Source organism: Mastigoproctus giganteus, chromosome 14, assembly GCF_048544385.1.
Source record: "Mastigoproctus giganteus isolate SK-2022 chromosome 14, ASM4854438v1, whole genome shotgun sequence".
Classification (NCBI taxonomy): domain Eukaryota; kingdom Metazoa; phylum Arthropoda; class Arachnida; order Uropygi; family Thelyphonidae; genus Mastigoproctus; species Mastigoproctus giganteus.
The window spans coordinates 116,167,057-116,181,412 of record NC_143588.1 but is presented as its reverse complement, the minus strand read 5'-3'; the positions used below and the strand labels follow the sequence as shown (position 1 = coordinate 116,181,412).

The 14,356-nt window shown below is 36.0% G+C and overlaps 1 protein-coding gene across 1 annotated transcript; it reads right to left on the bottom strand.

Moving 5' to 3' along the window:
* Positions 1–1,864: 1,864 nt before the first annotated feature.
* LOC150075619 (uncharacterized) lies at positions 1,865–2,971 on the bottom strand. Its single transcript, XM_090388591.1, has one exon. It carries the CDS (start codon positions 2,969–2,971, stop codon positions 1,865–1,867), a length of 1,107 nt encoding a protein of 368 aa, XP_090244717.1.
* Positions 2,972–14,356: the final 11,385 nt, after the last annotated feature.

Here is a 14,356-nt window from a genome sequence, read left to right as displayed (position 1 = left end):
TGCACACACATTTTTAAATATTTAAAAACCTAATTAAGGTGTTTCAAACACTATGAAAAAAGTTTATTTGTAAAATAATAAGAGGAGTTTACCTTAATATAGTACGTAAAACACTTCCATATGATACTCTCCAGAAATTAAAACGAAAAAATCAAAAACTTATATTAGAGTAAAAAATAAATTTTAAATAAAAATTAAAATAAATTTTAATTAGAGTAAAAAATAAATAATTAAAAACCAATTTAACGCAATTAAAAATTAAAAAGTTAACTTTTATTAAAATTAAAAATTATAAAGTTAACTTTTTAATTTTTAATTGCGTTAAATTGGTTTTTAATTATTTTTTACTCTAATGTAAGTTTTCGATTTTTTCGTTTTAATTTCTGGAGAGTATCATATGGAAGTGTTCTACGTACTATATTGAGGTAAACTTCCTCTTATTATTTTACAAATATTAATATCAAAGTAGAACATATTGAGTATTACAGCTCTGATTCATACTATCTGAAAAAAGTTTATATAAACACACTGTCCAATTCCGAATGGACACAAAAATGGCTGCTTGAATTTGAAAAAAAAAAAAAAAAAAAAAAAAGCTAGAGTTTTTAATGGCAAAAATAACAAACTGGAATAAGAAAATACATACTAGCAAAATGTTTATCATGTACATGATACATGTTCATGTTTAAGTGAACATGTACATGATACATGTTCACTTAAATTAGGTACATGTTCACTTATTCTTATTTACAGGAATACCTCGCACAGTGCGGTTAATGCGTTGGAAAAAACTACCGCACTGACTGAATCAGCACTAAACGGGGAAGTTTTAATGAGAAAAATAATGATACATGGGTATCAAAGGATTTTTTTATATTAGAAATAATTAGTTAGAAAAATAATAAATACAAATAGTGATGAGGTAGACTAAAAACAAAATTAATTGATAATCAATCGCAGTCGCAGATTATAAACCGCACTATAGTAAATCCCATACTGATTAAACCCACACTGTGTGAGGTATTCCTGTATATTTTAATTTTTTATTATTATTTTTTAAAAACTATAAACTCCATAGTCATTTCTTGAAATTCAAACAGCCATAGAGCTCTGCAAGGGTCCAGTTTCAAGAGCTCTATGGCTCTCAAAACTGGACCCTTGTTTTTATGAACTTCCTCACTGCTTAAGTTGAATCGATCCTTATATGAAACTTAACTGAAGTTTATAAAATTTATCAATTTTCAGTTAAGTTTCATATTTATAATGTTTTTAGCAAAATTAATAAATATTTTCATAAAAAAATTATACATAATAATTAATACAAATCAATTTGTAAAAGGTCACAATATGCTTCAAAAAAAAAAAAAAAAAAAATCCTTTTTCCAGAAATCAAAAAGAAAGTCGGGATATCTGTCAGGTGTAGCAAAGCCATTTTTGTTAGGATCACTGATGTGATCCTAACAAAAATGTGATCACATCACTGCCAGCATGGGTGCACTTGCCCCCTGGATTATTTAATTTTAATGCAATTTTTTCTCACGAGAGCACTAGCAAATAGAAAAAAAATGTTTAATTTCATTTCAGAATTGTAGTGAATTTTTTATTTTTATTTTCACAAAATAACAAAATAGCAACTTTTAAAAATTTTGAACAAAGTGCTGCGTAGAGGCTTTATCGCCCTGATCTTAGCCATTTCTATATTTTTTAGTTTTTTTATAGTACCAGTATATTCCAACCCCCCCCCCCCCAAATTTCTTCGGGTGCCCATGACTGCCAGGTTAAATATACCTACACACATTTGAACAAATATATATTTTGGATTACAAGATTTTTAAAACACCTTGTCACATCATAAATGAAATGGTTAGTCACGAGAGTGAAGTATTAAATGTCTTCTCAGATGATGTGACCTCGAAAATGCCTTACCACATGTTTCACAAAAGAATCTCTTTTCTTGAGTATGCACTAACGAATGTGTTTTCAAACTGCCTGACTGAGAAAATGCTTTGCCACATATTTTACAAGAGAAGGGCTTTTCCTGAGTATGAACTAATAAGTGTGATTTCAGATTACCTGACTGAGAAAATGCTTTGCCACATGTTTCGCAAGAAAAAGGTTTTGTCTGAGTGTGAACTAATAAATGCGTTTTCAGATGTCCTGAATCAGAAAATGCCTTGCCACATATTTCACAAGAGAAGGGTCTCTCCTGAGTATGAACAAATAAATGTGACTTCAAACTGTGTAACCTTGAAAATGCCTTTCCACAAGTTTCACAACAGAATCTTTTCTCCCGAGTATGTACCAACAAATGTGTTTTAAGATTACTTGATTGAGAAAATGCTTTGCCACATGTTCCACAAGAATATGGTTTTTCCTGACTGTGAACTAATAAATGTGTTTTCAGATTACCAGATTCTGAGAATGCCTTGCCACATATTTCACAGGAAAATGGTCTCTCCTGAGTGTGAACTAATAAATGTGATTTCAGAATTTGAGACCTTGAAAATGACTTTCCACATGTTCCACATGAGAAGGGTTTCTCTTGAGTATGAACTAATAGATGTGTTTTTAGAATGCCTAATCTGGAAAATGCCTTGCCACATACTTCACAAGAGAAAGCTCTTTCCTGTGTATGAACTAAGAAATGTGTTTTTAGATTACCAGAACGTGAAAATGTCTTGTCACATATCACGCATGAAAAGGATTTTTTCTGATTGTTAACGGAGATGTGTGTTTTTAGATTGCTTGAACATGTAAACTTGTTGCCACTGGTTCCATAATCAAGAGGTTTCTCATTTGTATTAACTTTTTCCTTGGCTTTAATATAATCATCCTCTTCAAATTGGCTGTCATTTCCTGTATGCTTATTCTTAACTTCTGAAATACAATTATCATCTTTGTCTGACATCTCATGCTGATGGAGGTTTTCTTCCTGTAAAAGGTGTTCCTGGCTATTCCCATTAGCAAGCATTTTATTGTGTTGATTAATGAAATCGTTGATCTTGGAAAATATCAATTTTTATCAAATTCTTTTCTTCTTCTTCTTTTATATATATGGTGTCCCAAAGAAAAAGTTCATTGGAACCTATAAAACTCTAGTACCATGAACCAGTTATGAAGGCAGAAGAAATTTGCTGACATCTTAATTTAATTTCTGAACATTCCAAGTTACTGTATATATCTCTACATATTTATTTGCAGTCATGACTGGATTAACAACTTTTTCTCTTGGTTATACCTGGGACAAAAAAAAAAAAAAAAAAAAAAACTGATCAATAATTAATAAATGAAAACAGCAAGTTACAAATTTATTAAACACATAATACCTACAAACTAAAAACAAAATTCCTTTTTACTTTTTAGTCTACTTTTTGTGCTGTAAAGTGTGGAGCATAATTTGTTACCTAAAATGCAAAAAAAAAAAACCCTTATAATCGAAAAATATCTTACTATAGTCACTGTAAAGGGGTTAAAAAAAACTACACAAAATGCAAAGTGTGGCAATTAAATAATAAGACTAGTGTAATATAATAAATATAATGATTTCATATCTTACAAGTTATTCCCTTCAAAATAATCGTCTTGAGCTTGTACACACTGTTTAATACATTTCTTCCAAGCACAGAAACATTTCTGGAAGTCATAAATCCTTTAAATCCTTCTGTAAATCATAAATCCTTCTGTAAATCCTTTTAACACTTCAGTCATTTTTTTTCTGAATGTCTTCAATGGTTCCTTTAAGTACGCTTTTCAGTTTAGGGAAGACAAAAAAAAAAAAGTCAAAAGGGGCTAGGTCTGGTGAGCAGGGTGCATGTTTACAAAGGGATTTGTGTTTTGGCCAGAAACTGGCAAACAGAGAGCACATTGTGTGCTGGAGCAGTCTTGGAGCATCTAACTAACCTTCCATAATTAAATCTCTTCCTTCAAATATTTTCACACAACTTTGTCAGATCTTCAGTGTAGTATGTTTGATTGACAGTGTGATTTGGTGGGTATTCACAGCCATAATAATTCCTTTAATATTGAAGAAAACAAGAAGCATGGTTTTCTTCCATTGTATTGACTGTTGTTTTAGTTTCTGGGTTGTAATGAAACAACCAACTTTCATTGAAAGTAATTTCAGTACTCAGAAAGTTTGGATTTTCTTCAATTTTGTTGAAAACTTCTTCACAAACTATGAATCTTCTCATTCTCTGATCTTCATTCAAAATTTTTGGGGCCATCTTGGCACATACCTTTCTCATGCCTAAATTTTCATTTAAAATTTGTCTAACTGTTTCTATGTCCATAGTGAGTTCTGATGCAATAGCCTAGACACATACTCTATATATAGGCTGCACTGTCGTAGCCTAGGTACGCATTCATATATGCTATGGTGCCAACTCTATCGTCTCACGTGGAGCATCTCAGGCAGTCAGCAGCAATGTGCATTAGTGTTTGGTATTCTTAATTCCATCTTGACAAGACAATGTGATAGCTTTTCAAACTTTACACTTCACAATTTATTTTTTACCCCTTTAAACACGACCAAAAATATATTTGCACCTTGGCTAGAAATCACTGCCAACAGCATGTGTTCTGTTTGGCATCATGTTTTGCCCCATTTGGTAAATGATTTCACTGGTTTTGAATCGCAAGTTCAGACAATTGCTGAAGGTATTGTAAAGATTGGAAAAGATTTGGGATTCGAAACTTTGGACACTGCCAATGTACAAATTTTTGTATGTGAGTGCACTGATCCACTTGCAAATGACTTAGATAATGCAAATCTCCTTGAAATTGACAAGCAAACTACATGTGAAGAAGAGGAAACCAATTCTGAAGTGGCACCAAAAGGATTTTCAACAGAAGGATTGGAGAAAGTTTTTTGGGGGGGTTGACATGTTGTTGTTGTTGATTTGGTTTTTTTTTTTAGGAGCAACTAAGCAACTAAGGCCATATTGCTCCGGGATATGCGGTGGTCATTCCCTGACCTTTCCGCGTCCTTCGTATTTGGTGGTGATGGGCTCGAACCCCGGTCTAATCAAGAAGCGTGTGCTACGCACTGCTGCTCCTTCCCACCTGGCTACGGAGGCGCCGGGGGTTGACATGGTCTGCAAGATGATTATGAATGTTGAATGTAGCACCAAGATACGACAAATGCTACAAATACTTGTAGACTGAGAAAAAGAAGAGACAACTTCATAAAGCTTTTTTTCTCATCTCTCAACAATGTTACTTTTTCATTAATAAAATTTTTGCAATATTTTTTATTTCAAATCCTTTTAATTAGCTATCAAGTGCAAATTGTTTATAGATTTATTATAATTTGTTTATAGACTGTTTCTCTGGTACGCATTCAATTAAAATCCATTATAATTATACCTCAATCAGCAGTTTCACATAACACAGAACAGTTTCGGTACCAATTATCAGTGGGCAGGAGCAGCAGTGCGTAGCACACGCTTGTTGATTAGACCGGGGTTCAAGCCCATGACCACGAAATATGGAGGATGCGGAAAGGTCAGGGAATGACCACCGCATATCCCCGGAGCAATATGGCCTTAGTTGCTAATGCTCCTAAAAACCAAATAAACAAACAACAAACCAATTATCAGTGCTATGCGGGGTATATTCACACCAGAAATGTTTTTAAGAGATGGATTAACATAAGTCTAATAATAATTGGGAGGTAAATGACTTAAGAAACACAAAGCGGAAGAGAAATTGTGACAGTAAAAAGTAAACAAAGCATCTGGGGCTAACGGACTCTATCCAAGTATACTAAAAGATACTGCAAAAGTAGTAGTTAAATCTTCAACAATAATGAGAGCATCCTTAGATTCAGAAGAAGTATCTGCAAATTGGAGATGTCTCACCCTCCTATTCACAAGGATAGTTCAAATGGTGAAGAGGGTAATTACACACTTGTAGGTTTAACCTCTGTGCTCAGGAAAATGATGTAATTAACAGTTAAAGAAATAATGCAAGTTCATCTTGATAGTAGTAGAGACAGAGGGCAATCATAGGATGGATTTGTTAAAGGGAAATCATCATGCCTTGCCAATCTGATTAGAAGTTGTCACAAATGAACTGGATGCAAAGAATAATTCTGTATCATAGATTTCTGCAAAGTATTTAATACTGTACCATATGTATCACTTGTATAAACTGTAGCAGTGTGGCATTATGGGGCACGTTACCACCATGGATAAAGGATGGGAGGTAAGAGACATTGGTTAATTTTCCATAATTCATACCCTCGATTTAAAGACACTCATGTGCCATCTGTGATACCCCTTTTAATTTTAATTATAAAAAATTAATTTTCAGCTTTTTTATTGAATTGAAAATGGTGACCTATTAAAAAATACTGAAATGAAAATAAATGAGAGAAACCAATAATAACAATAATGAAAGTTTTTATCATATTTTTAGAATTTAAAGTCCAGTTCCCTGATTGCATTTGGACTGAAACCTAATGAATGTGTATTTTTATCAACTGTTTGTTTAGCTGGTGAAATTAAATCTCTATGGAAAGATCTGACATCTGTTGGCATCTCACATATGCATGTTGGAATGGGAACTGTCCAGAAAAGTAGATGCTTTTGCTCACCTGGCATCTGTTAAACACCAAACAAGAAATTAGATTCATAATTCCCAGTATACCAAAATGAAAACAGAAAATATTGTATAACCAGTCAGAGAGTACTTGTGGGCAAAATTACACAGGAGGATTTGATTTCACTTACAAATTAAAAAAATAGAAAATTGTTAAAAAGTGGCATTTGTTAGATGCCGCACTAGCAACAGAAGGCTAACATTCACTGCTCTTCATGAACTAATGTGATGGGCAGGTTCTGCAGGGGTCAATACTGGTTCCCATGTTTTTAATATTTATTAATGATACTGATGTAGGTAGTCTGATGTTGAATTTTGCTGATGATACAAAGGTGGATACCGTGATTAATGACAGTAATCAGGGTATGCTAGCTCAAAAGGATATATAACTAAGGGAATTAATGATGGGCTGAAAAATGACAATTAAGTTTAACAGTTATGAAGACCAAGTACTGGATTTCAATAGCAATAATCCTAAAATAACATGCCATTTGGGTGGTATGAAACTTAAGGCAGCAGAGTGTTGATAGAAAAGAACTGGAGGTAATTATACAGTCCAACATAAAAATCCTTTGAACAGTGCAAACAATCATTGCTAAAACAGTTCATAAGGTTCTGTTAATATAGGAACTTTGCCAGCAGGGGCAAAGAGGAATCATCCTGTTGTATAAAGCAATGTTGAGGCTCCATTTGGAATACTGCATACATTTAGAAAACACATTTTAGGAAAGGCATAGATCTGTTGTAAGTGGGTATAGAGAACAACAACACGATTAGTTTGGGAGCACAAAAGGATATTCATATTAAGAAACACTGGGCTTCTGTAAACTGTAGTCTGGAAACTAGACATCTGCATAGTGATCTAACTGAAGTGTATAAAGTTTTAAAAGGGTTAAGTAAACTAAATGTTTATGGGCATCTTTACTCTTTCTTAGATGAAACACATTAAACTGAAAAAGAACATTTACAGAACAGATATTTCATAGGGTTGCCAGGTTTTGGCTCAGTCTGGTATTTGAGATTACTGGCAGGTAAACAAATTCAGCAAATAGTGGATATGCCGATGTCTGGTATTTGCTCGATTGGTAATACTCCAGTTTATGGGTACACCTCCATACATTGGCAAGAAAGAGAGGCAGAAGGCTGTGATTGGCAGGTGAAGACACCTCTCACTCTGCTTCCCCCCCTCCTGCACATTACAGGTGTATGTCATGTGACATCACAATATGTTGGAGTTGAAATGAAGAAAAAGAAATGGCAATAGGGAACAAAAAATTGGTGAATATAAATGCAAATTTCTTAAAACAAGTAACAAAAATTAACACCCAACTAAACAACAGATAATTCTCACCCATACATTACTAGATGATTTCAAGTGCATTAAAAATGAGAATTGCTCATGCAAGTCTACAAAAATGCTTTTTTTTTTTTTTTTTTTTTAAGAACAAAACCGATAGTACAATAATGATTATACAACATGACAAAACAAGCTCAATTTGTTTGCAAATTGTTGCTGCATTCTGTAATCTTTATTATCCTTACATAGTCAGAATAATAAAAGTTCAACTATTCAATGAAATTTCAATTTCTATAGAAAGATGTACATTAAGTTTCTATATTGAATCTGTATGAAGAAACTTTGCTTTTTTGTTTTTAATAAAATTTCAATTTTTTTGGATGCAAAAGATATTTTCTTGTATAAAAAAACATAAAAGCTGCAAAATTAAATTTATATTATAAATTTTAAATATATTATAAATTGTTGATTATCATTTTGAATAAGTTTCAGTTTCATTATTTTAAATCAGTATTTGTTACTATAATGTATCCCCTTCCAGTGACAATTATTTTTTATTTTTATTATTTTTTCACAAAACTTTCCACTGGGTGTCCTGTATTTTTATATGAAGACCCATCCAACGATCCATCTAATTTGAATTATTCGATACGATTTGGGCGAAGCTGGAGGCCCGGTATGTACTATCTGTAGCTGTTAGGTTTTATTTAGGGGGGGAGGGTCATCAGGTAAACAATATTTAAAAACCGGTATTTAGCCAGAGTACAGTAATCGATTGTCAAAATAAACATCCACCTAGCGTTGCAGATGTGGAAAATTACTGTAAGGATACATTACTGGAAGAAATCGGTAAATTTATTTATTTATTTATTTTTTTTTTTTATGGTCGGCTAAGGGACCAAAGGGGAGAGGAATACGTCAGTTTGCCATGGTTAACGTTCACGTGGGGGCGTTAATTTCGAGAGCGGCCCAGCACTCAGTTTCACCTTTGTTACTTATAAATGCATGGGATGAACTTACCACATTCAACAGTAATTGGAATAAAAATTGATAATAAAAAAGTAAGAGAAAAAAATATGGAAAAACCTCTATTACATACCTATTTCAAATAGTTGCTTACTTCATATGTAATAACGATCAGCGCCCTCTCACTTGTAATAACTCAAAATATTTGTAATTTTATTTTCTCGATTACCATGGAAATGAGAATTTTAGAATTATTATTATTAGCTATATGGTGCAAGGAAGACTGAGGCTTATGCTGCATCAGTCAAAAAAAAAAAAAAAAAAAAAATTCCCAAGTTACCCTGAGAGAGAGTCAAAAGTAGAAGGGAGGGTATCACCAAGAAAGAGAAGAATAATGATATCCAGCTCGGGACCCTGAGTGTGCCAAGCCCATACTCAACCAGATGGTGCAATGGCACCAACCCGTTCACTATTGAATCTTACGTGTAGTCTCGTGCTTTATGCACAATAATCACCTTAGTTTATACTATTGCACACCATCGAGTATCTTTCATATTGTGGAGTTAAACTTCATAACTGGATTGTCACGATTGCAACTTTAGTTTATGCTATTGCCCGCCGAGGAGAGCCAACAAGCCTTGAAACGATCCCGTCTGGGAGGTCTTCATGTGGCCCTCGTTGCCGCGGATTTATGAGTGGTTTAGTTCAGTGAGTGAGTGTGAGGAGTAACTGCCTCTTTTCTCTTTCTGCGATTTCTTCTTCTTCCTCTCCTACTATCACTTTCCTACACCTTTTTGCTTTCCCAAGTCTAATATGGACAGTATGTGGATAATATAGTGTTTCATCCATTTTTCAAACGGTGCCGTCTGGGAGGTCGTATCCGCCGAGCATAAGTATAGAGGTAGTGCAATACCATGGCAACTCGTTGAGAAGGTATTCATAAAATAATATAATTAAAATGATCCCAATTATCTACTTCTGCAGTTCACCCGAACAAAACATGGTGCAATGGCCCTAACCCGTTCACTAGAATTAGTGTTCATGGGATTCTTTCTGTTTAGATTAGAACATCGGCTTGCCAACTTTTCTTTCCCGAACCCCATTTTACAACTAGCTTTACTACTGGATTCCCAAATTAAAATATCATTTTTTATTAGGTTGAAATTTACTTTATGGTGCTTACCCATGGATCTTTGCGACAAGGAAAGAAGAGCTGATCTAGCTTCTCTTGTTTTTCTCATCAAATTCCGTCCAACTATTTGGGATGGCTCGAAATGAATCTCACATTCCTGTAACGATATGAAATATATAAATAAAATGTTATGCTCCGAATTTCACTTTACTTATTATTAGAACCTCTTAGACGATTGTTATTAGCTTTTAAAACTAGCAATACCTCAGTCCTCGTACACAGGCCTACAGTTTATCAAAGGTTTCATATAATTACTATTCGTGTATTTATCTACACTAAAAGTTGCAATAAATAAAATTAACATTACATATCATATAAATATGGAGATTTTTTGGTTTCTTACACAAGCATTTACTTTTCTTCGGCGTGTCCAATATATAAAATGAATATTTTATATATAAATGAAACCACAAAAGCCGAAATTCTGACAAAATTTACTTCTCTATTCTTCCAAGAATATACACCGATGAGCCAAAACATTATGACCAGCGAGTCGTTATGCAAATCTAAGCAGCTGCAGGTGAACTACGGCGCGTGCACGGGTCAGGATACGATATAAAAAACAATTGATACTGAGCTCCGTTAATCAGTGTTACTCATGTTCTTCAGATGGGAAAGGCAGCGGACTTAAGCGAGTTTGACTAGGGCCAAATTGTAATGGCCAGAAAACTGGATCACAGCATATCCGAAACGATACGGCTGGCGGGATGCTCACGGTCAGCCGTGGTTAGTACCTACCGAAAGTGGTCCGAGGAGGGAAAACCCACAAACTGTCGGCGAGGTGTTGGACGACCACAGCTCAACGAAGCTCGAAGTGAGTGAAGGCTCTCCCGGATGGTACGTGGCAACAGAAGGGCGACTGTGGCGCAACTAGCCGGTAATTGAAATGCTGGTGACGGGAATAATGTGTCACAACACACAGTACATCGAACCCTGCTGAATATGGGACTGTGTAGCCGCAGGCCACTCCTAGAGCCATTGCTAACCACGCTTCAGCGCCTACAATGTGCATGCGAGCATTGAAACTGGATCTTGAGTGATTGGAATAAGGTCGTCTGGTCCGATGAATCGCGTTTCCTGTTACATTAAGTGAATGGCCGGGTACGTGTGCATCGTTTACCTGGGGAAATTATGGCCCCTGGATGCACCGTGGGAAGAAAACAAGCCGGTGGCGGCGGTGTCAGGCTTTAAGCAATGTTCTTCTGGAAAAGGCTCAGCTTCGAATGCCGTCGATGACGCGAGGAACTTAAATGGTTTTTTTTAGATAGCAAGGTTTTTCTTCTGGCAAAACAGAGAAACCGATCATAGAACACACACACAATTAACAGGCATAAGATGCAGGGCAAGGCAATAAATTTCATTAGGGTAGCCTAATAATAATAGTTTAGCTAAACATCATTAAACATCATCTTCTCCTCTGACGGTGGCGGGTTTCAGCAGAATAATGCGCTATGCCGAACCGCCCGGATTGTTCGAGACTGGTTCGCAGGACATGAGGAAGACTTCCAGCTATTGCCGTGGTCTCCAAATTCCGCGGAAATCAATCCTATGGAGCATTTGTGGTTTGTGTTGAAACAGCAACTCCGATCTGCGGCTTCTCAACCACGAACCTTACAGGACTTAAAGGATCTTCTGGTTACGTGTTTTTTTTTTTTTTTATGAAGACCCCAATCACGACAGGTATTAGAATCTATAGTACTTAGTACTGTGCTTGGATTGGCGGTTGAGAAGATATTTGTTGACATTAGACTTGAACTTCTGTAGACTGTCATTTTCAGGAAATACATGTGAAGGAACGTTTTTTTTTTTTTTTATGAAGACCCCAAACACGACAGGTATTAGAATCTATAGTACCAGTACCGTGCTTGGATTGGCGGTTGAGAAGATATTTGTTGACATTAGACTTGAACTTCTGTAGACTGTCATTTTCAGGAAATACGTGTGAAGGAACGTTTTTCCAGAAAACGGCAGTTGAATGAATAAACGAGGAAGATGAAAGTTGGTTCTGTGAGTTTGAAGTTGGACATTAAATGAATGTTACCTGGTGGCGGCACGTGTTCGGACTGTTTTGCAAGAGAGAGCGAGAATAATAGAAGTCAATTCAGAAGAACAGCGCCCATGGAAGTAACTGTAGAAAAGGCATGCAGCAGAAACAGTACGTCTACGAGACAGCGGGTGGAGAGACTCTGTTAGAGAGGAGTCATTAATTAACCTAACTCTCCTCTTCTGAATGGAACCTAGAAGCCTGAGAGGGGTTTTGGGGCACCACCCCAGATGTGGGAACAATATTCCATGGTAGGGCGGATTTGCGATTTGTACAGAGTGAACAGCTGTTTGGAAGAAAAGTAACGCCGAGGGCGAAAGAGAAAACCAAGTTTTTAAGATGCAGGGAAGCAATATTTCTAATGTGCTTGTGCCAAGAGAGATTAGAAGTCGAAGTAATCCCCAAAAGAGATATCTTGCCTAGAAATCGGAGTATCACCAAAGATAAGCACAGGAGCAGAAGAATCCACTTTGCGAGATATAAGACAAAACTGAGTTTTAGAAGGGTTGAAATCAACTAAGTTGTCTTTGCCCCACTGGAGAATTACCTGAAGATCAGCATTTAAGGAATTGGCAGCAGATTTTCGAGAACTTGAAGCTGATTGAGCAGGACAAGGTTTCTCAAAATGGAGAGTTGAATGCAATGTGCTATCATTGGCAAAACTATGGATAGGATTTCCAGTGAATGGAAGAACGTCATTGATATACAAGAGGAAAAGAGTGGGGGAAAGAACTGAACCTTGGGGGACACCGGCATTAGTGGAGAAGTTAGAAGACAGAGCCATCTACCATCACCCTCAGTGAGCGATCAAAGAGAAAACAGGACAACCAATTAGAAAAAAAAGTTGGTAAACCATAAGATGGAAGCTTGTTTATTACACGATGGAAATCCTTTGAGATGTGAAGAGCAACTGCTTGTGTTTCACTGAACTTTTCCATTGAATTTGTCCATAAATGGGTAACATAAGCCAGAATATGTTACCCATTCAGTCTAACCAACGACACTAGCGATCGTTGGTTAGACTGAAGGTTTCTAGGTAGTTTAGGAATTGGCGGTTAATTGATTTCTCCACTACTTTAGAAAGAGTAGAAGTAATTGCAATGGGACGATAATTGGATGGGAGGGATGCGTCACCCTTTTTAGGAACTCGCTGGATATGAGCAAATTTCCAAGCAGAAGGAAAAACATCTTTGGAATAAGAAAGTGAAAAAAAGGCAGCAAAGAACAGGAGTAAGTTCAAGAGCACAGGTTTTGAGAACAAGTGGAGAAATACCATCAGGACGCGGAGCTTTCTTAGCATCGAGATTCGTCAAAATGCTTCTGACATGCTTTGGACAGAAAACAACAGGAGGCATTGAATGGAGCGTGTTGGGAATGGTGGGTGGTGTTTTACCAAGATCATTAATATATGAGTTGGAAGGAAAATGGGATGCTAGCAGGTCAGCTTTATCCTTGGCTGATGTGACAACAGAACCATTTGGTTTTGACAGAGGTAGAAGCAGAGTTGGGCAAATGTTGCGGCCAATAACATTGGCAAGAAATGCTAGCAGGTCAGAATACTCGGCTGCCATTAGGACAAGAAGCAAATTTTCTACTCTTAACCTGTTAAAAATCTAGTTTGGACTGATCAATAACTGCTTTAGAATTGTTGCAAGTTTTGGTGTAGGCAGAAAATGAAACCGAAGATTTGGAAACAAGCCAATTACGATATGCTAGGTTCTTATCTTGAACAGCCTTAGCACATTTATTTGAAAACCAAGGACGAGATTTTAAAGTGAAGTGTGGAATAAAGGATTTCATTCCTACAAGAAGAATTTCACCGACACGATCCGAGCAAACGTTGGCGTTAGACGTTTTTAAATAGTAATCCGATCAAGGAAAAGAAGAAAAGAAATCTCGCAGGTCATCCGATTTTGCATTCTTGTAATGCCAAACAATACGAGGTTGGGAATAGCCATGAGATAAAGGCTCCATTGGAGAAGAGACAATCACAAAGTTGTGATCTGATGTGCCAATAGGATCACTCACTTCGACTTAGAAGGGTTGTTTGTGAGAAAAAGATCAAGCGTGTTGGGTGCATGGTTAGGATTGTCCGGTATTCTTATAGGTAAATGAACAATCTGTGCAAAGTCATTAGTAATTGCAAAAGCCTCAGCATCTCGACCGACTGGGTCAGTGTGACTTGAAAACCGAAGCCAGCTGAAGTTGTGAACATTAAAATCACCAAGGAAAATTACCTCACTGTTAGGAAAGTTGG

Coding starts and splice junctions, on each gene's coding strand:
- LOC150075619 (XM_090388591.1), bottom strand. CDS start 2,971: ATGCTTGCTAATGGGAATAGCCAGGAACACCTTTTACAGGAAGAAAAC.